Source organism: Mugil cephalus, chromosome 7 (assembly GCF_022458985.1).
Source record: "Mugil cephalus isolate CIBA_MC_2020 chromosome 7, CIBA_Mcephalus_1.1, whole genome shotgun sequence".
In the NCBI taxonomy this organism is placed as follows: Eukaryota; Metazoa; Chordata; class Actinopteri; order Mugiliformes; family Mugilidae; genus Mugil; species Mugil cephalus.
Window position 1 is genome coordinate 26,189,071 of NC_061776.1, and position 25,167 is coordinate 26,214,237.

General features: G+C 40.4%; 1 protein-coding gene and 1 long non-coding RNA gene across 4 annotated transcripts; both read right to left on the reverse strand.

Moving 5' to 3' along the window:
- Positions 1-6,466: 6,466 nt before the first annotated feature.
- On the reverse strand, positions 6,467-8,519 carry LOC125011329. Its single transcript, XR_007113164.1, has 3 exons — positions 8,033-8,519; positions 7,441-7,565; positions 6,467-6,864 (listed from the first exon to the last, which is right to left on the reverse strand). It is a non-coding gene; the product is annotated as an uncharacterized LOC125011329 (long non-coding RNA).
- Positions 8,520-8,985: 466 nt separating this feature from the next.
- ca8 (carbonic anhydrase VIII) lies at positions 8,986-24,678 on the reverse strand. 3 transcript variants are annotated; one of them, XR_007113163.1, is made up of 9 exons: positions 24,291-24,678; positions 18,294-18,479; positions 17,928-18,052; positions 16,407-16,502; positions 15,579-15,641; positions 15,455-15,503; positions 14,859-14,971; positions 12,466-12,660; positions 8,986-10,147 (listed from the first exon to the last, which is right to left on the reverse strand). XR_007113163.1 is itself a non-coding variant. In XM_047590486.1 (8 exons), exons 1-8 carry the CDS (start codon positions 24,361-24,363, stop codon positions 12,526-12,528), a joined length of 846 nt encoding a protein of 281 aa, XP_047446442.1. In that variant the 5' UTR covers positions 24,364-24,670; the 3' UTR covers positions 12,465-12,525. The 3 variants fall into 3 exon arrangements, 1 of the variants encoding a protein (XP_047446442.1); XR_007113162.1 differs by having other exon boundaries at positions 18,294-18,485; positions 24,291-24,667; XM_047590486.1 differs by lacking the exon at positions 8,986-10,147 and having other exon boundaries at positions 12,465-12,660; positions 18,294-18,485; positions 24,291-24,670.
- Positions 24,679-25,167: the final 489 nt, after the last annotated feature.

Consider the following 25,167-nt stretch of genomic DNA (forward strand, 5'->3'; position numbering starts at 1 on the left):
GGGAGGCTGAGTCAAACCGAAATGCTGCAGCATTCTGTGTGCAGCAGAAATGGTAAAATGCCTTGATGTATGACATTTAGCTAAGTTCAGAATGATGGGGGGACTCTCTCTTTCTCTCACTGTCTCTATCTATCTGTGTGTCTCTATGTGTTTTCTGGGTCTTTGCTCTGACACAATTACACTTCAGCTCCTATCAGCTCCCTGGATGCTCCACTGCACCGCAGGAATGGATGGGCACGCACACACAGTCTCTTTTCACTAGGCCTGCCTTGTTATTTATTTATTTATTTTTATTTTTAGTTATTTGGATTTAAAAAAAGGAAAAAAAAAAAGGCTTTCGGATTACAAATATAAATCTTTAATGCTATGTTATGAAAGAATGAATCAGCTAAATAAATCTGAATATGATCAATGAAACTACCCAGAAGTATACAGTGAGTCTACTTTCACCTTAGGAGAATAAAGAATGTGTTTTAGCAAGAAACAATGTGTCACATGAGCCGCTAATGGAGCTTGAAACCTGAAGACTGTCTGTGAGAACTGGAAAACTGAGAAAACAACTTCCAGATTGGGTCAACTTTAAATGGTTTGTGACTTTAGAATAGAGGCTCGTTATTTCTGAAATATCTACACTACGACTTCTACATCATAACAAGGAGTTACAACTGGATCTCTGATAACATTTCATTATTAGGTGGTGATGTTTGACATCTCCCTTATTGCCACGGTAACATTACGGTGCATCACCTGGATTAAAGGCTTGGTGCATAACAGTAGTTTCTTTTCTATTGTACTGTAAATATATATACATAAATTAGATTTAAAAGCATGCTCCAACTATAAAGAAATGTCTGTGCAGTGCTCCATGAGACGCTATAGCTTATGAGACACTTACACAGTTACTTCATCTGCCTCATGCTGTGACATTTATGACAATAATACAATGCTTCTTCTATACAACACGTACTGTACGTATAAATGATATGTGACCGGTGCACACACACTGTCTCCAGCTCCTCTTCCTCCTTCTTCGTCATGCCTCACTGTCCATTGTGCCGTGGTCATTCAGCAGCTAATGATGTCGGTGCTAATATGATGTAGGCCAAGGGCACAATGGAGACACACACTCAGATAGGGTCAATAGTGCAAGGGTCAGCCAGAAGATGAAGTTAAAAAACGTCAGGGGAATCCAGACCCTAATGTGAAAACACTACGCACACTCACGTCCTAACAATGACATGATGAACTCAATAGATTTCTTTAAAAATGTGATGTTAAAGCTCCACAGGTAAAAAAAAAAAAAAACCTAACCTGCACCTAAACTGAAAGCAGTCAGGTATCTCAGTGTTGTTGCTCCATTCACCTTGTGTGCATGAATCAGGATAAAGGAGAAACTTCATAAAAATAACATTCTGACACATTCACAGTACCCCAGTATCCATTTACTAGCTTTTTCTGAAGGATTTCAACCGCATCACATGTCGGCCCGGTTCCAGAACAACCATGATTTAGGGTGCCTCTGAATATAGCAGCTGTGCTCTATAAAAATTATCATTGTGTTCCAAAAACTGATTATCACCTACATTACCAAAGGGGGAAAGGGAATTATTTTTACTCCGCCTCATTCAACCACGGTGTTTTGCTGGCTGCGAGTGACTGCCAGTGGTGTGGACGTTTTGTCTACTCATCGTAAAGCCATGTCCCAGGGAGAACTGCTGGCCCGCCCCTTTTAGATGTTTTCACTCTGGCAACAAATCGAACAGACCCTCGTACAAAAGTGTTGTTTTTTTTTCTAACTGCAGTGCATATTAAATCAGCCAGTCAGCTAGCAACTGAGTCGTGGCTGCAAAGACATATGGGTGATGATGTAAACTCAGTGGACATTTGGCTGCTGTTTTGCATCAGTGATGAGAAGTTCTGGTATGTGGGTAAGTGCGTAATGTATTTGAAATCAGTTTCAAATTAAATGAGCCTGATGTGTTGAACCAGCTGATTGCGAGGAATCTTTTTTCCTCCATACTGATAAATGGCGCCTTGTCTGTTGATGATCACTGTGGAATATCTATTCATTGTACAATTCTACAATTTAGTTTGGAGACATAAGGAGAAACCTTTCTGTTGTAAACTAAGAAAAGTGTTGTTGGTGTTGTAAAGTAAGAAGCCGATAGCAAACATAGATTTTGAGGGCATATGTATGATTTATGGCAGAGTAGTGAAATGTACTTCCAGACATTTTCATTCAGCGTGGATGCTAGGATACTAATTGGCCTGGAAGCCAAAACAAATTCTGATGCAATAGAGTATGACAAATTATTCAAGAATGCAATTGAAGTAAATGTCATTGTGCAACATTTATGGATTTATGGACAAAAAAAAATAGGTAAAGTAGAAGAAAGATGTCTTTTTATGTGTTGAGGTTTGGTTCTACTTACGCAATTCAACTCCAGGATCCGTGGACTCATGTCCTCCTTGCGTCTTTTTCACTCCTCAAACTGTTTCTTTCACGTCACCACAGAGCCCCCTGCTGGTCGCCAGAGAAACTGTTACTGCTGCTGCTGTCACACTTGAGAAGGGCTGAATGTGGCAACACATAGCAAACAATCGAATGAGTTAATAAAGTCACTGCTCAAACTCTGTATTACCTACACTTTAGTGTCTCTTATTCACTTTTTCTCTGACAAAGCAACGTAGCCCTAAAAGACATTATACAACTGTGACAACAACTTGCCTTTCTGGAAAAGACGACTCCATCCATAGCATTGCACCTAACCATTATCATTCCCAAGTTTATAGTGTATATTCACTCCTATTTCTATCTCTTATCAATTTTTACAAATGGAAGACTTGTACATTTTGTTTTTGCATATATCATTATATTCTATTGTACTTTATTGTATCTATATCATTATTACTGTCTTATTTTATTTTATTTTTGTACCTTACACCTAGTTTCTTTATTTACTGTTCTTTTTTGTCATTATTTATCTTATTTTTATTTATTTATTTAATATTTAATTAATTAATTTAGCTGCTTGTGACCAAGCAATTTCCCTTGTGGATGAATAATCTGTTAAGTTTTACTTTCAGCGTGGTACCCCTCATCAAATGTGAAATAATATATATGTGTAAAATTGGTGGATAAATCTTAAATATGTTTAGAAAATGTGGGTAATAAGATGTCTTGCATAAAGCTGTACTTATTTTTTTCTTGTTTATTGCCAGAAGTACATTAGTATTTTACCATTCTGCTGCTTGTAAAGCCTCTTTCTAACAGCAGGAGGCACCATAGTGACACTATAGCAGTAACACCCTCATTCAATGGCAAATCTTCACAAAAGGTCAGTAAATCAGCGTGGACACGTTTATTACAAAACTCAGGAATCTTGACAAAAAATTATATAACTGTGTTACTTATTCCCACTTGTATGTCTTATATTCAATATCACCCTGCTGATAAAGCTGTTATTACTGTACTGATGTGAAGTCATATTAGTATATTGTGTGCTGCTCTATACAATTTGTCTAATTTCCTGTTTGTAGTGTGTCAGTAGTTTGTCAATACACAACATGGCTTAGTCCACCCTTATCAGTGTCAGTAAAATGTTAAATAATTACCCATGACCTTTCTAAAGAGCTCAACATGAATGAGGCTGTGGCATGAATTGTGTAGGAGGGAGACTGTTCAGACTTAGTTTAGTTAGTGCTGTAGTATTCTATTTATCTATTTAGCAAAAAAAAACAAACAAAAAAAAAATGCTACATGTGTAACTGAAAATATGTACTAAAAAAGTCAACAGTTAACTTGACTTAATGACTTAAGGTAGTGTCCCGCCATGTTTGGAAGTGATGACCAACGCAAAGATTTATTCTGTTGTGGGACAAAACTTACATGTTCCCCATGAATGAGTTCACTGATGTATGAGAATCCATTCAATGTCATTCTTACATTTTATTACTTAATATTCGCTGACCTAAATTGTGTCTGATAAATTGAATGCACATCATTTAGATGCTGCTTTAACATCTAAATCCATTGAAGTTTATGTCATATGTTCTGTAGTGTTCTTGTGTTTATTCAGATGCTCAGAAAGTAGTGAACAATCTGACCTCCAGTAGTCGATAAGAAGTATAAAATACAATGACCTGAGGTGGAAAATGTGCAGCTTCTGTTATATCTGCATTGAATGGGATCTGTGTTGATGTGGCTTGTCTGTTGCCATCTCCCTCTCAGTCTCTCAGTCTCTCTCTATTATGACTGACGGATAGTCAGTAAAATTTACAAAAAAAATATGGTCCAATTTACGTGAAATATAAGGTTGGCTTAAGTGTCTTGTATTTAGATGGGTTAAAGACAGTGGCATCAGTCAGACCGTTAACCCCACTTAGAGTTGTATACAGGTGCAACAGTGAACAGGTGCACGATTCACCACCATGAAAGCTGACAGGTGATATTACCATGCTGATGTCAAATGAGCACTTGTAATGTCATACAGGCAGCTATTGGGATCCAATTTTTTTATTCACATTACCGTGATTTCAACCCTTACTGCATATTTTCAGTAGTTTGAGTGACCCAGCAGAAAGAAATACGACTCATCTGCATGGCAATGTGAGGAATGGTGCAACACTACTCCCCTAACCCCACCAGGAAACTCTGACCACAAGCCCGGCCTTCTAATAGTCTTAGTACACACCTTTCATTCAAACGCAACATTCTGCAATGTCCTGCAGTAGGAAATGGTCCAAAGAGACAGATTTGAGTCTTTTTGACTCATTTGACTCATTACGAATTATCTGAACTTTGAACATTGTTTACTAACAGCAAGCCCACAGTTACCAGAAATACAAAGGACCTCTTCAACAAGAGAACTACCTTCAAAGACAAGAACGTGGATATGAGCTGACTAAAGAAGCTCAAGTTCTGCTTGCAAGGAGGAAGGTGGGACTAAAGTTGCAGGAGGCTAGCATGAGGAAGGTCGGGGGTGGTGTCACCACCGGCCGTCACCTGCTGCAAGCAGAGGAAGGGTGGTACAACAGATAATGTTGTGGAGAGAAGAAGCATGTTCGTCCTCTTCTATAACCAGTTTGACGACCTTGCTCCAGTGTATTTCCAGCCCTCACCCCCACCCCTCACCTCATCTTGACTCCTGTTGCCTTAACTGCTAATGGACCCCTCCCCCGAGCAGCAAAAACAGTGTTGCCCAACCCATCCCTTATAACACACATCATCAGATGATGTGTGCTGAGAAGCCTGGAGCACCTGGCTTTAACGCACACTAACAACCCCTGCAGGTTTTCTTACATGGGAAAGAAGGGTGTACTCTACCTCCGCCTCTGTCACCTGCCACTGTGAGGAGAAAAACTGGAATCTTCTGCAAGAGCAAATGGACTGAAACAGGGGAAAACCCAAAAGTCTTAGGATGAACACATCAGTGATTCTCCTTTTCTTTTAAAAGAAAAAGAAAAATAGAAGTCAAGTCAGGCTTATCCTTTGAGCACATATGGAAGATTAAGGGATTTGAATACTGTATAGTAAAATGCTCTGTCTGCTCAAGTAAATCAAGAACACTTCAGGGCTGTTCAAATATTTGCAGATGTATTCTGATAGATTTATGAAGGTGTGGCTGGTGTTAGGATGACACAGGCCCATATTTACTCCATTTAAGCTGCTAGGTTTTTACCAGCATATGTCCTCTGCTCTAGTTTTGGTTGACGGATTCAGGACTAATACGGACAGACATGGGTCTTGAGGCATTTTCAAAGTAGAGTATGTTGTGCACATGAACATGCAGTGTGTCAGGCTGCAGGCCGCGCATCAATGTGCATGCTGTGAAAAACAAAATAAGAGACACAAAACCACTGGCATTAGTGGTAAAGAAATTAAACAATGCACAGCCACACTGGCTACAACCACTGATGGGTACGGTGCATTTTGTAAGCACGGTCACCCAGAAACACTGCCAGCCATCACTCAATGCAACCCATGATTCTTTGGTATTAGAGGACTGTGAGGGATCAAGAAAACACTCTCCACACTGCCACGTCAACACCAACAGCTGCAACCTGGACTGTTTGCACAAGGCAAGTTCATTATAGGTATCATATCATTGCTACAGGGAGAGGTCGACTGTCTGTTCAAGACAAGGGCCTATCTGAAAATAAAAGGGTAGAGGGCATTTGCGGTTCGGGCCCTATACAGTAAAAACTGTAAAGTGTTGAATCAGCTCCCAGAGTTGATTTTAACAGTTTTTCAGGGTTTATATAGCTCCACACTCTATAGAGTTAAAGTAGAGAGTTAATTATTTAACACTATGTCAGTGTTCCTTCTTTAACTCATCAAACTCGGTTAAACTAACACTGTGATTTATCATTAACACCATCACAGAGTTTATTTTTTACTCTCCAAACTGGGTTAAATTAACACTACACGGTATGAAAAATAACACTATTTTTAGTTATTTTTTATTTGGGTAGTTTTATTCCCTAAATTTAATATGTAAGAATTGAATACAACTTTATAATACTATGATAATTAAAGTTATGAGACAATTAATTCCAAAAACAATACATTTTCAAAAAAATGTACTGTTAGGCTTTTTTCACAAGCAGTCAATTACAACATAATAAATGAAGATATAAAAAAATAAATTCACAAGTACACCATCATAAGACACATTGAACACAAAATTATCTTTAAAAAGCTCATCAAACGCCCCAAGAGAGCGGTTGGCCTGGCAGGGGATGAGACGCTTGTCCATGGCTATACAGAAGCTGTCGATCTTCCTCTTCTGGCACCCAACGTCTAGGACACAGGTGTCAAACATATGGCCTGCGGGCCAAAAGCGGCCCATTAGGGGGTCCAATCTGGCAAGCGGGATGAATTTGCAAAGTGCAAAAATTACATTGAAGAAATTAACTGCACATTTTCCAATAAAAGTAACTACTTTTCCTAGGTTTCACACAATTTTAGCAAGAGCTGTGGACATAACATAACACTGAGACATACAGAAATTGCACTTCTTCTTTTTAAGAAACATCTAGTTGTTCATAAAAGATTTGGTAATAGCGCAGTTCATTAAATGTAAACACTTTCAGAATGTACTTCATTGTGCTAAAACAAAGTCCCCCTTGAGATCAAATGGTTCTGTACGGGGCCCCTGAACTAACATGAGTTTGACACCTCTGCTCTGGGAGGTACAGCTACTGACTCTCTGCTGATTCTGAAGATGCTCTTTCAAACTGCAGCATGACTGGTGTTAACACAAAGACACTGAGCATTAGACACAGGAGCAAGTCAGAGAAAACAGGGTTACAGAAGTGATTATTCAAACATCCTAAATTGTCTGTAATTTCTTTCATCCACTTTTTACCCACTTTTGCATATGAAGCTAAGACAGTGACATGACAAATTATCATAAAAAAATCAAAATATTGAATTACCTTATGAAAGACTACAAGTCTCTCAACTGTATCAGAGGCGCTGAGTTTTGGATGCTTCGGTCCTCCAGGTGGTGGCGGAAGGAGGTAGAACAGTAACAACAGGGAGGCCATCTCTTGGTCCAAGGCTATGGGCAAAGAGTCAGAAGAATGAAACTAACTACAAATACTTCAAAATGTATTCCTTTGCCAAAGCACAACAAGTTTCAATGAAAACTAGGAAGAAAAAGCTCCTTTTCAGTGACCAAACGTACCATTGGTTTGTCAACAAAACACTACACGGCACCGGTGAAAAACTGTGAACTTCATATTAGCTCATTAACGTTAGCTCCAGTCAAAACTAGTTTTGACAGTTACAAAGAAGTGACTTCAAGCATGCATGAGACTTGGTAAATTGCAATGGATAATGTAGGAAAAAGTTTTTAGCTTGTTAATGTTTAATTGTTAGCTAGCCTTACAATCAAACACATTAGCTGTTCAGTACCAGCGACAACAAAGCATAGAAAAGTAGCCTATATATTCTCCATAGATATTTCATTTTATACACCGCGTTTCATTTAATATTTTTTTTCCCGTACGTTTGGCTTGCACTTACCGTCTGCGTTAAACTTTCCATGCAACACAGGGTCAACCAGTGGTGAAACCAGCAGAAGCACATGGAAGAACGGTGCAGCAAAGCAAACTATTAGTTGAGTTGATCAACGGGTTTAACCGGGCTGAAGCCCAGGGGCTTACCAAGCAAATTAACTTGACTAACTCTGTCAAATAACTCCAACACTGAACACTTTTTGAATCAGATTGTGTTAAAATGACACTGTGAGAGTGAAAATCAACCCTAACATGTTTAACCCTGAAATTTCAACACTCCAATTTTTGCTGTGTACAGCTGTGGAATGAGCTGACTTATTGATCTCTTTTAAATCTCTCTTTAAAGCACTTCTCTTCGTCGTCTTCCCCTGGTTTTGTGTCTTTTAAAGTTTTCATCATATTATGTGTTGTTTGTACATATGCGCAGTTTTCCACTGCCCAACTTTGGTGACTCTGTAACCACTTGCAGCCTCAGAAGTGCAAGTGGTTCTTGGCGGGAGAATAGTGTCGACTCTGAGATGCTCTTTGTTAGGTGCATTTGTAAAGAGCGGTTACCTAACGCTTCAAGCAGCTATGGCCATTCTCTTCTGTCCTGATGATTTGCGGTAAACTCTAGAGACTGTCGTGGAAAACTCACAGAAACAAAGTTTAAGAACTACTGCGACTAACCGGTCTGCCACCAAACAGGTGAGCTACATGACATGTTCACATTTAACATTAACATTAACACATTATTTAAGCACTGGCACCACTGCAGTCGCACAGACTTGTGTACAGGTGCTCTAAAAAAATGGTTAAACTTTCACACACAATGTTGGTCTTGTCATGACATTTATTAATAAAGACTTCCACCGGCCTTATCTTTCAGCCACAACACTCACTGGCACAGCACTCACTGGCAGTTCACTGTTCCAGTTCCCTCTGGTTCTTTGGAAAGAAAAACACCAGTTCAGCTCCAGGGCGGTTTAGTAAGACAGTGTTGTAGTTTATTGTTGCTAAAACAGTAACAATAATCAGTTCTCACAGTTTGTCTCAGCTCAATTTGTTACAGACAGTACTTTTAAAAGACTACACACACTTATACACACACACAAATAAAAGCAGTGCTCCTGCTTTCTAACATGTAAAGGGAGTGATGCGTGTAGTGTTCCAATGATTAATGTGATAGCAACACTGTATAAAAGCTGAGAAAAAAGCAGTGAGAAGACATTCACTGTCATGTGTATCAGGAGAAGGAACGTGGTTACAATTACTTGCTTTTGCCCATGGCATAAAAAACAAACATGTATCGACAAAATAAAACAGTGACACTAATACTAGTAATGATTCGTATATCTGGACCTTATATGATTTAACTGTAAACAGGACATTCTTAGAAGATCAGAGTGGGAAGTTATGGATCCAGAAGAATGAAGCGGCACACACTGTGGTTTGTCAGTTTTTTTCTGCACCAAGTTTGAACAGAAACATACAGTATCAGGAAGCTGAACCAACAATACGTGGAAATTATGGGGAAAATAATTATGTCTTCTTGACCTCTGCGGTGTAGGTGGGATTCAGATTCAGTTTCACACTTTGCACTCACCTTCAATGCAACATTTACAACAAAAATCTCAAAACTGGTTTTAAGTCTGATCGCCCCCTCTAGGCAATCACAGTGGGTTTTATGCACCATAAATGTATCTAGCTGTAGTTGGAATCTAGGTTAAATATAAAGACATTTACCTTTAATGATTTTTTTCTGATTTAGGTGGAAAGTAAAACGTTAGCCTGTGTGCTGTAGCCGCAGTCTGAACATTTGTGGTTCATGCTTCCTCTTGTTTTGACAGCAGAGATGGGTCAAATGTAAAGCCTTCTATCATCTAATCAAGAAAAACACGCAGCAGATTAATGCATCTACACACACACACACGCAGGGAGAGAAATTGTGCAAAAAAAAAAAAAAAAGAAGAAGAGGACACCTCCAAACACACAAGCAGACGGACATACAGAGCCCACGGTGAAAGTGTGAGATCAATAATGTCTTCGTCCACCTTCAGTCTGCAGCTGATCTACACCCACATTAACTTCCCCTCTCCCCCGTTTCCTCTCCTCTCTCTTCACACCTCTTCTTTCTTTTCTCCTGTAAACAGAGTGAAATGTGTGTTTGATTAAAAGAGAACAGATGTGCCCCGCAGCTGAGATGAGAACACAGAGAAGAGAGAGAGTTTTAATTGCTCCTCCCTATTCTAAATGTGTAGTTTTACAGTGTCACTGTTTACTGCACACTGGAAAAATTCACTTGTGGCAAAACTGGTCTTTAAGTCAAGAGTGTTGTACTAGGTAGGGAAAGGGAATATGCTATGATTTCAGATTTGTTGCTTTGTTTAACTTTGTTAAATGGACAAATGATACTGATACTTTGTTACCTTGGTAACTCAGTAATCTTGTACAGGTTAGACAATGAAAGCTAGGGCCCACTGAGGCTGCTTATGTACGGCCTCTTCTTATTGTTCTCTGCATTTAAAGCTTGAGGTCTTTTTAATATTAAGGCTCAACAAAACTGGAGGATAACCCTCTGTTTTAACATTCATCGAGTCCAACCATGGACTGTATATAAATATGGACAACATGTCCCCTAACTGGCCAAACTCACACTGTTTTCCCAGGGATATGGCCGACTTCATTATGATGTCATCTCCTGTTTCCATAGCATCAAGTAACTAACTAAAACAAAACTTATGAATATGCACCAGTATTATATTGACCCACTAAAATGACAGAAACCATCCTTGAAAAATTATTCTAGTTTGGTCCAATCCACTAACATGAAGGAGACGGAGTTTATGGCCTATAGAGCAGCCAAACACCAGGGGGAGCTCTACTTGCTTTGGTTTCACTTTAGATTAGCTGTTCTGTCATCCATCTTTTGTCTGTTAGCCCAACCGATGGACTGGAGTGAGGACATTCTGGCATTTTTAACTGATGCTAAATGTCACCCTTACAGTTATTTCATGCTAGCTTTCTTCCCTACTTTTTTTTCCCCTATTCAGGTCTCAGGTGTGTTTGTGTCGATGGGACCAGATCAGTATCCATTTACACTACAAACAATGGCCCTCTGTTGTTTCTCCTCTTTTTTTCCCTCCATCTGCCTCCTCCGCTTTCATCCCTCTGGCATTCCCCCCCTCTCTTCACCACAGTGCCTCTTTACCTCCCAGGACATTTCTTCCCTCACTCTATTTCCCGCTTTCCCTCCGCTATCTTCATCTCTGCAGTCCGTTCTCTTCTCCAGCATTCAGTGGCAAACCAGTGTTACTAAAATGATACCAGCCTGCTCTTTAATAGTAAAATGCGCTGTATAAATACATCCTCTGTAAATCAGCCTTGAGACTGTGAACACTAGTGAAGGTTCACAGTTAGGTGCTGTGACTGTAACTATATTCAGTAATTCATTTTAAAATAATAATAATGATTATAAATGCTACTGTGTGATCGTTACTCCTATTCTACTAAGGCAGCATTTAAATGCTCACTTTTCCTTGTCATTGACTTTTCATATAAAAGTTAGGTTCTCACTTCAAAGCATAAATACAAGCTACATCTTTCGATAAATGTCCAGGGTCAGATTAAATCATTTACTGGATGGCAAACAGTGTGATCCCCTTGTTTCTGACATAACACTGCAAAGGCTGGATAGTAATGTGACTCACTCTCTGTCTAAAGCTGTATTTTTCCCTTTTTTGTGCCCCTTCGTTCCTTCTGAGGTCCTAATGTTCTACCTGGACGTCCTGCCGCAGTGCTGCCAAGCTAAATTTGGAATCCCTGCAAATATGTGTACTGTATATAGGCTAGTCCCAGATTGGTAAGTGAACTGGGTTAGTTCTTCCAGGGCTTGATCCATTATGCTGTGGTTTCAGAGGATCCTAATGCCTCAGGGACAGTCATGCCTAGTTCCATTAAAAGTATGTCCCTTGTGTGGAAATGTGCTGAATTGACTAAAAATACAAAGAACCGCGTTTGGTGATAAGTAGAGCAAGTGCTGGTCAGGTTTTCTACTTAAACATTAGTTAGTTAAACCCACATTTGTTCTGAGTGACGGCATCTGCGCTGTTTTAAATGGCAGGCAGTTGAAGAAAAGTTCTGATAAACCCACACTACCAGCCAAGAAAACTAGATGGCTAAGTGGAAACAGTGGAGCAGTCAGCAGCTAAAGAATCACATGTGTCCAACAGAAGTTAGGTGAGACCAAAACTGAGACGAAAAGAGTCTGACACACATACAGCCCACACGATTTAAAGGTTTACTTTTTAATGTAATGAGGTTTGTTGCTTTTTAACACTCTAGGGGAAGGGAACAGTCAGGGCATGACAGCATGAATGCACCTGCAATAATATGGCCTTCATGTGGGTTGCAGCCACCCCAGGTAATACACTGAAACCAGGACAAGCTGGACACTGTTACCTTGTGTATCTGTTTATGTAGGTCCCATAGTCTTTTTGAGATGGTAGTGGAAGGGGGGAGTCACTGGAAGGCAGCACGAACCATGCGGTCACTGAGTGGCTGGGTGGGACGGAAGTTGTCCCCCAACATCCCATCGTTTCCTTCTAGCAGCTCCGCCCCTTTGACATGAGACCGCAGCCTCCGAAACTCCTCAATCTGCGTAGACAAAGGAACAGTTAACGCTGGAGGTGGAGCAAGATAACACCTTCATTTTACAAACCATATGACGTGTTTTGCCAGCATGGTGCTGTAATAGCAATGCCGACGTCTCTGGACAGTTCTGAATTTATTTGGTAATAGAATTTTTTCAGTGCTTTTATACTGTCTAGTTCTCATACAAAAAGCTAGCTTGTTTGCTTCAAAATACTGGCCTTGCATTTTGGTTCACGCCAGATATACAAGATCACTGAAGCACACAAGACTTCAAATATTTGCTCTACACTCAGGATTCCCTCTGGCTGTTGTTTGACACTCAACTAATAGAGCTTTTAGTACAGGGTGAGAGGAACCTAGCTGGGGGACAACGATAGGACCGGGCCATAATATACAATATGAGTGAGGCAATCACTTTCTGAGGATTTCAGTTTCTAACAAGCACAATATTTGCCTAAGTAAACAGCCTATATTTATGCCTCGCTAAATATAAGACTTGACCTCCACAAGGAACAACGCACTGTTCTTTTTCAGATTAAACGTTAAACTCACCGCTGTAAGAGACCACAGTCTGACTTCCTGTTCACGTAGACTGTGGCCACTGCAGATACTATCACTTTTACACATACTGTATAGTGGATGGTGACATTGGCCAAAACAAACATAACAGGTCCTGTGCTGTGGTGTTATTGGCTTATAGAAGGAGGATTTACAGGACACTGCCAAAGTGCAAAAACCGTAGGCATAGCAACAGTTGTCTGACATTTACGTGCACATAGTGTATTCATAGTGCACCAGCACACGCGATCTTCTAGCAATAAATAATAGCCGGATGTCTGAGGTGTGTGTTCATGTTGAGCACGACATGCTATTTTAAAATACTGGTGTTGTCTGTCCCTCGCAGATTAACCACAGCTGAAACATGATAGAAAAAAATCTGCCTTTATGTTATAGATTTTCTTTTTCTACTAATTCCAAATAAATTCTTAGGTCTCTGTTTTCCATCATGTCACTGGAGTTAAGCAATGACAGTGCCTGTTGTTCCTTATTCCTGTTCGATCTCAGTGTTACAGGCCAGGATTAGCCTAGATGCAGTTAGGATTTATGATTACGTATTAAGAGTCTGTTAGTGAACACTCCTGGATTACCAGTCACAATAAAATAAATGTGATTTATCCTCTGCTTCAAATTTTGCCTGCTTAATTCTTTTTCTATGATCACACTTCTGTGTAGGCGCGGCCGGAGACAGAAGACTGCCTGAAGTCATCTGTTAACATTTCAAAGGGTCGGCAGGCCAGAAGCCAGTGAGCATGAAAGACTGAAAGAAATGTCAGACGGCCATCATCATCATCCTTTACAACAACCTGCTGGAAGAGAGCCACGAGTCAGGCAAAGGCTAAATCTGTCTAAAGCAACGTGGCACACTTATTGATTGGCAGTGAGTGAAAAGACTTCCTGTTGTGTATACCAGACAGCTGTAGGTTAAGGGCCCCATGTGATTTGAAAGCCTCATAGGGCCTGACATATTTAATACAAGTAAAGCTAAAATGAGACAGAAAAAAAGACAACAGGCTTTAAGAATGAACACCACAAGTGTTCAGGCTCTGTTTAGCGTTTTATGTTTCTCTTGAGTAGAAAAGACATTTGTTGAATGGTGTTGTTGCGAAATGATTGTCAATTAGTATAGCTTTCTATAGTAGTATACAGGATTCCAAAAAGCATTGCAGACACATGAGATATTGTGATAGTCATTTGTACTGAAACACAGAATATATGTGACTGGGAGTTTAGCCTGAATAAGAAAGCTTAACATACTCAGTCATGGTCCTTTCCCGTTAAGTATGGCAATAAGCCAGAATAAACAAGTACTGGAAGTGATACACCTAAATGATATTTGTGGTTAGGACTGTACTGTTAGTCACTGCTGTGACTTTTCTGCTATGATATGGCAGCAGAATGTAGGCGGTTACTTTATAGTAGGTTAGTGAGATCTTTTTTCTATAAAAAAACAACTGCCTGCAGTTCTTGAGCTACAATACCAAAACAAAGTGCTGAAAGACTCTAAAATAGCCCGTTCTAGTGTTCTTCATTGGATACTATTCTCATTAAAAGGAACAGAAACTTTGCTCTTTGACGTTTTGACAGAACATTCAAAACAGGGAAGTTTAAATGTAAAACTCCATGCAAGCTTTGTGTTTTACCTGTAGCTGTGAGATGGTGAGAGGGTAGCGGTAGAGTATCCAGGTCACATTTTCACTACAAGGCGGTGTGGTCAGGGATCCTTCATATACCCAGTAGTCTCTCAGTAGTGGGTCTGAGGGCAGATTTACATTCAGCAAGTGCTGTCTGAAAAACTGATACAGTGAAAACAGCAGCTACTGACGCCTCAGCTGACAAATGGCTTGATGAATGCTAATAAACAACGGCACTGTGAATGAAACTAATCATTTATTCAACACCGTAGTTTACTTTTCCAATGTGGGATGAACAATCTTACCCATTCACTCTGATAAAATGACAAATAAAGCTGGTGTGGGATGAGGTTGGAGTAGATGGATGGGTCACGAAAACTTTTCAATGAATAGTTAACATTGCTTGCTTTTAACACTGAGCATTCTATCACCTTAACCGTGTGCCTTTATGTGTGTTCCTCTACCCTTAACAATAGTGACTGTTTTAAACATACAGTCAGTTGTTTTAACCCAAGTTTCTTTCTCTCTCTCAAATAATGTTTTTTGTTGGGTCAGTGGGAATGTGCCCTCTCACAATGAGACTGAAAAACAAGACATTTCCTCACCAGGTAGCAGAGTGTTGGGGTTGAAACAGGGAATTATCTTGCTCTTGCCCTGATGAAATACAGTAGCACAAATTTCATTACTGGCATTACCTTCAACAATGTGATTATGAACCCTTATTCTCACCTTGTACTGCAGGTCCTGAAGAACTTCAGTGATGGCCTTCAGACCCAGGTGCTCCTTGCCGATCTAAACGTACACATTTTGGGTTTTAGTGAGAAGTTAACAGTACATCAGCTTTAAATCTTAGTTGTTCGTCTACAGGGTGTAAACAGGAAGTAGACACTAAAGAAGTCATTCAAAACAGGACGTTTGAGGCTGACACTGAAGTCAGCACAAGTTCATTGACAGCTATAACCTGTGTTTTTTTCACTGGGTGTGCTTTCCTCAGCTGGCATGACGTGACCCTTTTAGATCCAGGTTATTATTTCCCTGAGGGCTGATAAGTAAAGCTTTCTTAAGGTTTCCCAGAAGGGAGGCTGGGGGGCATGAAGTGCAGGAATAGGAGGGAATTTCACACTGGTTGATTAAAGCTAATCTTGAATTAACACTTTTAAGAAAACAATTCGTACAATCCCAGGAAGGAAGGAAAACACTGGTGATACGAGGAAAATGCAATGTTTTTAACAATGTGGGAAAATACAGACATACTTTGATTATTTTACAACACACAATGACATGTAATTACTGTGGTAAAACATCACACAAAATGGCCTGTGTTTGTGTGAAATATTATAAAAGGAAATGATTGAAAAAATGATGCGCATGTCACACTGATTCACATTTTGTGACTGTTCCCACTCAAGTGATGTCGCCCCAAATGGCTTCTGATGTACCACAAGTGTGCTGTATAGCTAGTAAATTATTATGTTTTTCATAAGCACATTTTATTGAATGGAACTAAACGACAGGTCAACATTTGCCAGTCTTCCGGCCCTTACTGTGAATGTTTACCTGCACAAAAAGAGCTATGATCAGGATTCCATTCCTCTTCCCCAGGGCGTCCTCCAGTGTGTTGAACAGGGTGCTGTTCCAGTGAATCAGATGGAGCTGAACAGACAGGGGCAACAGAATACAACTTGTCACTGAGAGGCCATTGTTGTAAACAGATGTAGGGAGCAGTAAGTATGAGAGGTGGAAACCATCAGCTGGTGGTGACTGAGGGCTTTCCAAATGGGCTCTTACAAGATCAAGTTTATGTGTATAGGAGAGAAGGCTCCTACAGCGAAAACAAAACCAGTATTTGACAAGACTGAAAACCGTTACTGATGCTTATCTAACAGTCAAATGGAAACTGCAGAAAGGCCACGTATAAAATCTGAACAGTCCTGTTGTTATTGTCTGAGACTTCCTCACCGAGCATTAATGTTCTTGATTTGCAAAAGCAGACAATACATGCACCTGATCTTGTTACACATATTTAGTCGATGTCCGAAGGATAACCCCGATGATTGTACTTTCTTCAGACCACATGAAAAGAATGAGACTCACTCTGATGTCCACATTACCTTGTGACAGTGTGTCCAAGCAGTTCCAAAATGTGCCAATAAATGTGCATTTAACACATATATACCTCAGGCCACACAGTATGGCTCCCTGGTGAGTTGTAGTAATAGAACAGGTTACATCCTTCACTTAAACTGTTGATGCCATCATAAGAAAAATACAAAACATCACCAGACTTAACTGAGATGTCTTCTTCCGGACTAAACAACAAAATACACATCAGTTCGATGGTTTGATAAAAAGAAACCAGTGGTGACTGTTGAGAGAGAACTGTCTACACAGTCCATTCACCTTGACCTATTCCCTAACAAGTATTTCTGTATTGGCTCAACCTTAAATCATTTGTTTCTGAGAGAACTGTTTTGCAGGCCCCACTGCAAACCGTTCGTAACTATAAAACAATGTCTAATACACTTATCAGTAGGTGCCAGAGAGGGAAGGCTACCTTTTCCTGCTGAGTCTGTGTTCTAACCTACTGACCTCCCATCTCTAGCTTCAGCCTAAATGATACTGACAGACATTACAGTAGACTTAATCTTCTCTTTTGACTCTAGAAAAGAAACTGGATAAAAAGTGGTTTTATCCAGACAAGATGGTTTGAGGCTGAAGAGTTCTAGCCTTTTGCAACATTTCTCATTTGGATTTCTGACTAAATTGTACATTTCTGGTTGCAGACACATGGAAAGAAAACTGTGTCGAATGTTTCCAGTTCTCTAGACACAAACTGAACACTGTGATGGTGAACTCATATATTTCTGCATGGTGCTTCAGATGTCCAAAGTGTAACTTTAGGGAAAAAAAGTTTATTTGTGTTCAAGGACTCAAAACGGTACAGTGTTATCTGAAGGAAGGACAAATGCCAGTAATCTAAACACTGAGAACACTGTATTACTTTGGGGATTGAGTGTGGTGAGCTCCATGGTCATGGCCTTATTTCTGCATGTGCGTGTGTTTGTGTGTGATACCTACCTCCATAGGGAAAGCCTTGAAGTTGACAGTGTGCTCTGACCCTCTCTGGTTCTCTTTGCCCCAGTGGAATCGAACCTCGTGAAGCTCATACTCATGATCGCTAGGCAGCGGACCCCCAGTAACCACTGTAACACCGGAAACCCAGGTTATTGTAGCCAAGCATACACATGAAAACAGAAGACAGTTTAAAGTGGGACAAGGCAGCCATTTGTTTTTTTTTTTTTTCACACATCACATTTAAAACACATGCACTGTTCACCACTAAACCACAAGGACTGACAAGCAAAAACTAAATTTGCTTCCTGTCTTGTTAACATTTCTGAAGTGAGCAAATTGTGTGTGCTGATGCATTCTCCCTGGAGTCACCTGACTTCGACTTGAGAATGATGCGGACAGTGTGTCCATCATTGATGACCTCACAGTCTCGACAAACCACGTAGTTTGGGGACAGGCCGACGTCCAGGAGCGACGGGTCATACTGAGCCTCCCTGGAGTTTAAATTAATGGGGGACTGATACTCGCCGTTGGCCGCCGGGAAATGGAGTCCCCACTCTACACCTATGTGTGAAGACAGGAACATAAGACATGCATTATAACGATGTAAAATATACCTACAGGTTCCTACAGCAATACATTGGAATAGGGATTGTTAACATCACACATTTTGACTTGCCCTGAGAGGAGTTTGTAATGATCAGTGAAGACTGACAATGGCTGCACCATATTAAAACTTTATGAAGACTTTATGAACAGAATTGCCAAAAACTGGTGCAACCTAATCCACTGCCTGGAAACTAAAGGAGCTGAACAGAATTTAACCGTAACTCATTTTGTCGTTTACACTTGTGACATGTCAAAATGTTTTAGGTACATTGTAAGCCATGCAAATGGGGTGGCATGCATGCCTGGGCATATCATAGCAATCCATGCACCTGACACAAGGATCATAACTGAACCAAGGCTTTACTCAAAAAGGTTAGGTGAGCATCACGTTCGGGCCCAAGCTTTTGTTTACAGGTCCTGTTCAGATCAGACCCCACTGATCAGAATTAACTTTACACTAGGAAGGTTTGATACCAGCAAGTGTTTAAAATAAAAATAAAAAAACAACCTAGACGAAAATATAACAGAACAGAACCTTGCAGAAGAGTGATCTGCCTCACTTCCGCTTCTTGCTACTTCAGAGGAGACATAGACCTTTATATGTTGGAAACAGTCTTTACTGTGTCAAGCTTGGTTGTAGCTGTATGTGTTTCACTGCTGAGTGAATAAAACACGACAGTTTTCCCCCATTCTGTCATTCAGCAGCAGGTATAAATCAACCAGACTGTTAAGGTCACAGATTTGTTGGCTGAACAAGGATGATTTTGGGTCAGAGTGGACTCAAAGGACAGCTCAAGACTAAAAACTAAACAAAGCAGCACCGGGAACAAAGACAAGGAACTCAGACAAACCAACAAGTGAAAGGAGAAGGTCTCTAATACAAGCAGAACTGACTGCTTGACAAGACACACTAGAAAATTTGGAGGGAGAGCAAGGGAGGAAACAAAACTACTACAGACACAAGGTAACTGCTAGAATAAAACAGGAAGTAAGTACAAAGAGACAGACAGGACATAAGCAGGTGGAGACAGACAAGAATAAATTGTTTACATTGCGTTAACAGGCTTATCAGCAATACATCTAACAGTCACCTGGGTTTTGTGCAGAGTTAGAAAAATATATCACTACAATGCAGACTACCAGCTTAGCTGTAGTTAAAGGTATTCACTCCTTCGTTTAAGTTCTTATTCAACATTACTTAATTTGTCCAGATTCATAAAAATTTGAAGCATACTAAAAAGACATTGACTTCAGATTAGAGTAAGGGTTGGAGAAGTTATAGTTACAATAAGTGTTAGGAAAAAGTCTCCAGGAAATAAATGCTCCACAAATGAATACACCTGTGAGAGATGTGTAAGGAGGACATATGGAAGACTGATACAGACCCAAGTCATTGCTCTTCAGACTAGACTGGTTGAAATGTGCCTCCATTCATACCCTGTCGGCTTCCTGTCAGTGCCTAGTGTGTGAAATGGATTACTGCTGTGGTTGTGACAATGAGAGCACGACCACAAGCAGGGGAGAGAGTTTAAAGTGCCTTAAAGCCAAATTAAGCAGACCGCAGTTGCAGAAAGAGGTTTGCATGTCCTAACTGGGACAGGCGACTTGAAAGAGCTGTGTAAGAATCTGCAAGAGAGACTCGAGATTTTGCAAAGTGATTGTGAACCTTTAACGAGAGAGCAATACACAACTTTCTTAAGCTAGAAGAGAGTGTCCATCAAATAAAGTGATACTATACGTGAGATCAGGACTCTAGATTCACTTCAGTTTTTATCCGGCCATAATTGTATAGTGAGAAAAGTGTGTAACAGATTTAGAAAAGAGGAAACATATGCACTGCAGCAGTATTGTTTTGTCCCTCCAAGAAAACAAAGTCAGCCGCTCAGAGTATGCATTTCAGCTGCGTCTGTGACTGACACTGCACACTGGATGGCTATTCACTCCGTGGCAAAGAGTAGAAAGAGAGCTGTTGCATTCCCTCTTTCCTCAGCAACTAAAGCCTTGGCAACAATTTACCAAAGGCAGCGAGCGTACAAGATTGTGAAAGGGCTGTGCAAAATTCTGTGTGCTACTGCTCCCACTAATTTTAGCCAGCCGTGCTATCTAGAGGCCTTACGAAGTCTGCGTCTGTCAGAGCAGAATCTCCTCCTTAAACCAAAATCACCCTCCTCTGACAATACTCTTCAGACACACACATTATGGGTCACAGTGGCCTGCAGAAGAACCAACATACCCAAACCTTACAAACATCTCCAATAAGAACTGATTACGCCCCGGAAAAGATCTGCCCAAGCCAACCAAATCATTTGGGTGGGCTTTAAATGGTAATGGACAGAAGAGTAACAGCAACATATTCATGCACTTCTTTCCAGCACTGTAGACTTTAACCCTCTGGAGTCCGGAGTAAAATTGGGCGTTTTTGACTACTTTTGGATTTACCTTTATATTTCATCTTAAAAACGGTTTACATTGCCTTGTTTGGTGACATTCTTTTCAGAATGACCTCCCATGTGTCATTTTACAATCATTTTTTAAATTTTGACAACTGTATTATATAATATAATCCAAGTAAGAAAAAGTTAGATATTTCTCTGTGAAAACCACAAACATGTTTAATGAACCATTTTTATAACTCAGAGTGCAAATCTAAAATGTAAATTGTAAAAGGTCATGTACAAATGTAGCTAGCAACAAAGCTATTTATAACTATTTGTACAACTAATTACAAAACTAACTATGCCGCAGACGCACCAACATGATGGCAATGTTCAGGAAAAAGCGTGGCGTAAATTATTCATAATAAGTCTAATTTTACTTGGCCTATCAACACAATTTAAAAACTGGTCTGTAGTTTGAAGTTAGCACCTGTATACAAAAGTTAAAATGGAGATTCAGAGACGCTGTGTTTGCTGCCACGTCGTCTTAAATTGGTCGTGTGATTTGGACGCACTGGCGCGTCCGTTGTCTCCAGAGGGTTAACAACATAGAGGCTAACCAAATGCATGCAGAGTTTTTTTTTCTGTATATATAATGAAATCCAAATACATGTTTCCGGACTTAAAGCATTCTCAAAAAAATATTACAGCTACAAATCCAGATTAACATGCACCTAACGGCAAACACTGGCATCCTATTTATTTGTTACCAAGTGTTACATATCATTCTTTATACTTACAGTAAGAATTTTAGAATTCAGTGTCAGAGTACATCCCTCGGCGCTCAGTAAAAGCAGCATTAGAAGGAAGCCAGAGTGAAACAACACAACACACACATAAAAAAATAGGGCCATCACATAGACCTTTCTATGAGCCTTTCAGCATATTTGAACAGAACTTTGATCCTCTTTGAAACAGTTCCTACAGATAAAGAAGACACACCGATCAGACATAACATTATGACCACCTGCCTCCAAAACAGTTGTGAATCATCAGAGAATGGACATGGATCTTCTGAGGGTGTCCTGTGGTGTCTGGTAACAGAATGTTGTTAGTGGGGGTCTTTCGGTTCTATTGACTGAGGGGAGGGGCCTCTGTGGATCATCCCACAGATACTTGATCAGTTTGGGATCTAGTGAATTTGGAGGCCAGGTCAACACCTTGTGCCGTTCTTCATATATTTTTTAGTTGTTCCTAAACTGTTTGTGTGTGTGTGTCTGTGTCAGGCTGCATCCTGCTGGGGATGTCTGCTGCCATCAAGGAGTGTCATTGCTATGGGGTGGGGGTGTCTGGTCTGGTCTAGGCGGGTGTTACATGTCTAAGTAACATCTACATGACTGAATGTCAGGTCCAAAAGTTTCCCAGCAGAACACTGAAATGTCACAAGATGGTCAATGGTATTTACTTCTCCTGTGGTTTCAATGTTGTGGTTGATTGACGTGTATACAAACAAGTGACGCATAAACTTTACATTTTCATATTGAAAGAAATAAAAAACAAGTTAGTCACATGTGACATTCAGATCTATAAAATTAAGATTAGAATTTAGGAGCCAGTTTCTATATAAAGTGACATATGAACAATGTCAATAACTCTTGAGACTTAAAACAGAAAGCCTTGGAGCATTTAATTAGATACACACATCTTTTTCCAGTTAGTCCTGTTGCCAGAAGTTAAAGTCTTGTAGGGGTTTCTCTAATATGTTACGTTGACAACGGTCACTATCTGATGTCAGTTGCTGACCCATGTTACATTTTCAAACATTTGAATGGTGTCTGTTGGACACTGTTTAGATTGTGTAGCATTATTTAAAAAACAAACAAACAAAAAAAACTACCTGTTGGAGGGATACAGATGCATTTGCATTCAACAACAACCAGAACTGGTCAGCTATCTAAGTCAACTCCACTCTGACACAGTATCAGAGTTAGTTTTTCAATCGATCGGTCTCATCAGATGTATTTGAGTAACCGATGTTATAGATTTCATCAGCGCATCATTGAAGTTCCAAAATAAACCTCCTGACATGGCGTATATATGTATCTGTGCATACAGTATGTTGTAGTTTCACATGTTCAACTGTTCTTTGGCCGTGATTTGTTGCACGTCTTAGTCGTCTCATTTTGTCTCTAACTCAGCTGTATTTGTGTGAGATGTTTCGAGTGACTATCACTCAGGTGGTAAAGTGGGATGTCTGCTTTTAGTGGGGATGGATGGGTTCTACTCCTGGTCTCTCTACATGCTGAAGTGTCCTTGGGCGAGGGACTGAACCAAGCATTGCTCCAGATGGCAGGTATGGCATGGCATCTCTACTGTCCTGGGTGTGTGAGCGTGTGAATGAGAAACACTGTAAAGCGCTTTGACTACCATAAAGGTAGAAAGTTAGTATACAAGTGCAGAATATTTACCCAGATTTATGAAGACAGCTGCACAACACTGTGATTTCCTATACCATGAATAAGGACGGAAGGGATTACTTTTAGCTCGTCCAGTGTTCCTCGAGTTCTCCTGTGCTAAGATCAGCAGTGAACATTGTCCACTCGCAACATGTGTCCCCAGACCATGAGTAGGGGGTCCGCGCTTTTTTATAATGCAATACAGATGGCGGACTTCAACCACGTTCACGCCCAACTCACCTCAGGCAGAAATTCACATTGGGAAGTCACAGCTCCACCCATTTAGCCACTTCATAAGAGACACCGTTGTATTCCATTCCAGAGGGTGTAGCTTTCAAGTAAATCTTGACCTCTGCTCAAACTCTGACTTGGTCAGTTCTTTTTAAATAGTCTGTTGAAAGTCACAACCCTTTGTAGAAGCGCGACTGCCAACAATGTAATGGGCCGTTTGGAGGATCATTGCAGTTTTAATGAAATACAGTCACTTATTCGAGTCAGGCAACTCTATTTAATGATAATTATTCATATTCCTGCATATTACATATTCCCTCTGGTTAACCACACACCCAGCATCACTTGCGCAACAGGGCATCAGTGTTACAGCTAATATAAGTGTTGAATTGATAAGAGGTGTGTCTGTTCCTGGGGGACACCCTCATTAACTGCTTAAATATATGGAAAGAGTACATATAGAGCAAGAGTACTTTATTTTAGCATTGTTAAAATAAAAGGCTCATTATACTGTATTGTATTTTGAGACAAATGCCTTTTTTTGCAGTGACTATTTCAGCTCTTGTGTGACTGAGGGTCCCTCTTTTCCCACAGTCACAGCAGAGCAAGTGAGCAACTTTTAAAAGGTTTCAAAGTAAAACGTTTCTCAGATCCCTAATCTGACGGGTCCCTTTGCGTGACGATGAAGACCGGCTTACCTTCCTCATAGCCCCAGTCCAGCTCATCTTTTCCTGGGTTATAATCCGACTCCTCGTTCACGTTGTCAGCCATGGTGCTTGGCAGCCTGCTCGCTGTGGATAGAAACCAGTCAGTCCTCCCTGGTAGAGTCCCGGTCACACTGTTTTTGTCCCTTCACTTGGACACAAGCTAAAGTCTCTGCAGCAGTCTTCTGGATGGATTCGCAGCAGCAACTTTCTTTCACTTTCTCCTTTATGTCTTTTTCTTTAAATTGGTGTGTTTTCCCCTCTTCTTTTTCTTTCTGTCCCCTTGTCCTCCTTTCCCCTGTCTTGCTCTTGTCCTGCTAAAGTCACTAACTGATGTGTGTGAAGCTTGGAGCGTTTCTGTGTTGCTCTTTACTCTCTGTAGCTCCTCCTCTTTCTCTCTCTCTCTCTCTCTCTCTCTCTCTCTCCACTTTGCTCTGCTATTATGTCACTCTCTTCATCTCTTCCTTTATTTCTCTTACTTTCTTTGCGGGCTGCAGGTGTGCTTGCTTACCCTGGCTCTCTTACAGTGAAGTGAAAATAAACCGCAAAAGTCCATCAGCTTTGATTTTTCCAGCTTTTTTCCCTCTTCATTACATTAGGGTTAGTTTGAATTGTTTGTTCTGTTCTTGTAGCCTTTCTGCTGTTTTGGGTACCCTGGTATTATTTCGTGTGTGTGTGTAGGAATGCTGGTAGGAAGGTCATGCTGGTGTTTCTGTTGGAGGCCAGAGTGGGTGTAGGAAACAACAGTGGTTGAGAAAACAGGCAGAAAAACCCCAGGGTGGAGGCCAAGCTGTTCTGCAACCTTGATGACTTCAAGATGGACCGAGGATCTCAAACACCCACATTCCCTGTAGCTCTGTGGTCTGTATTG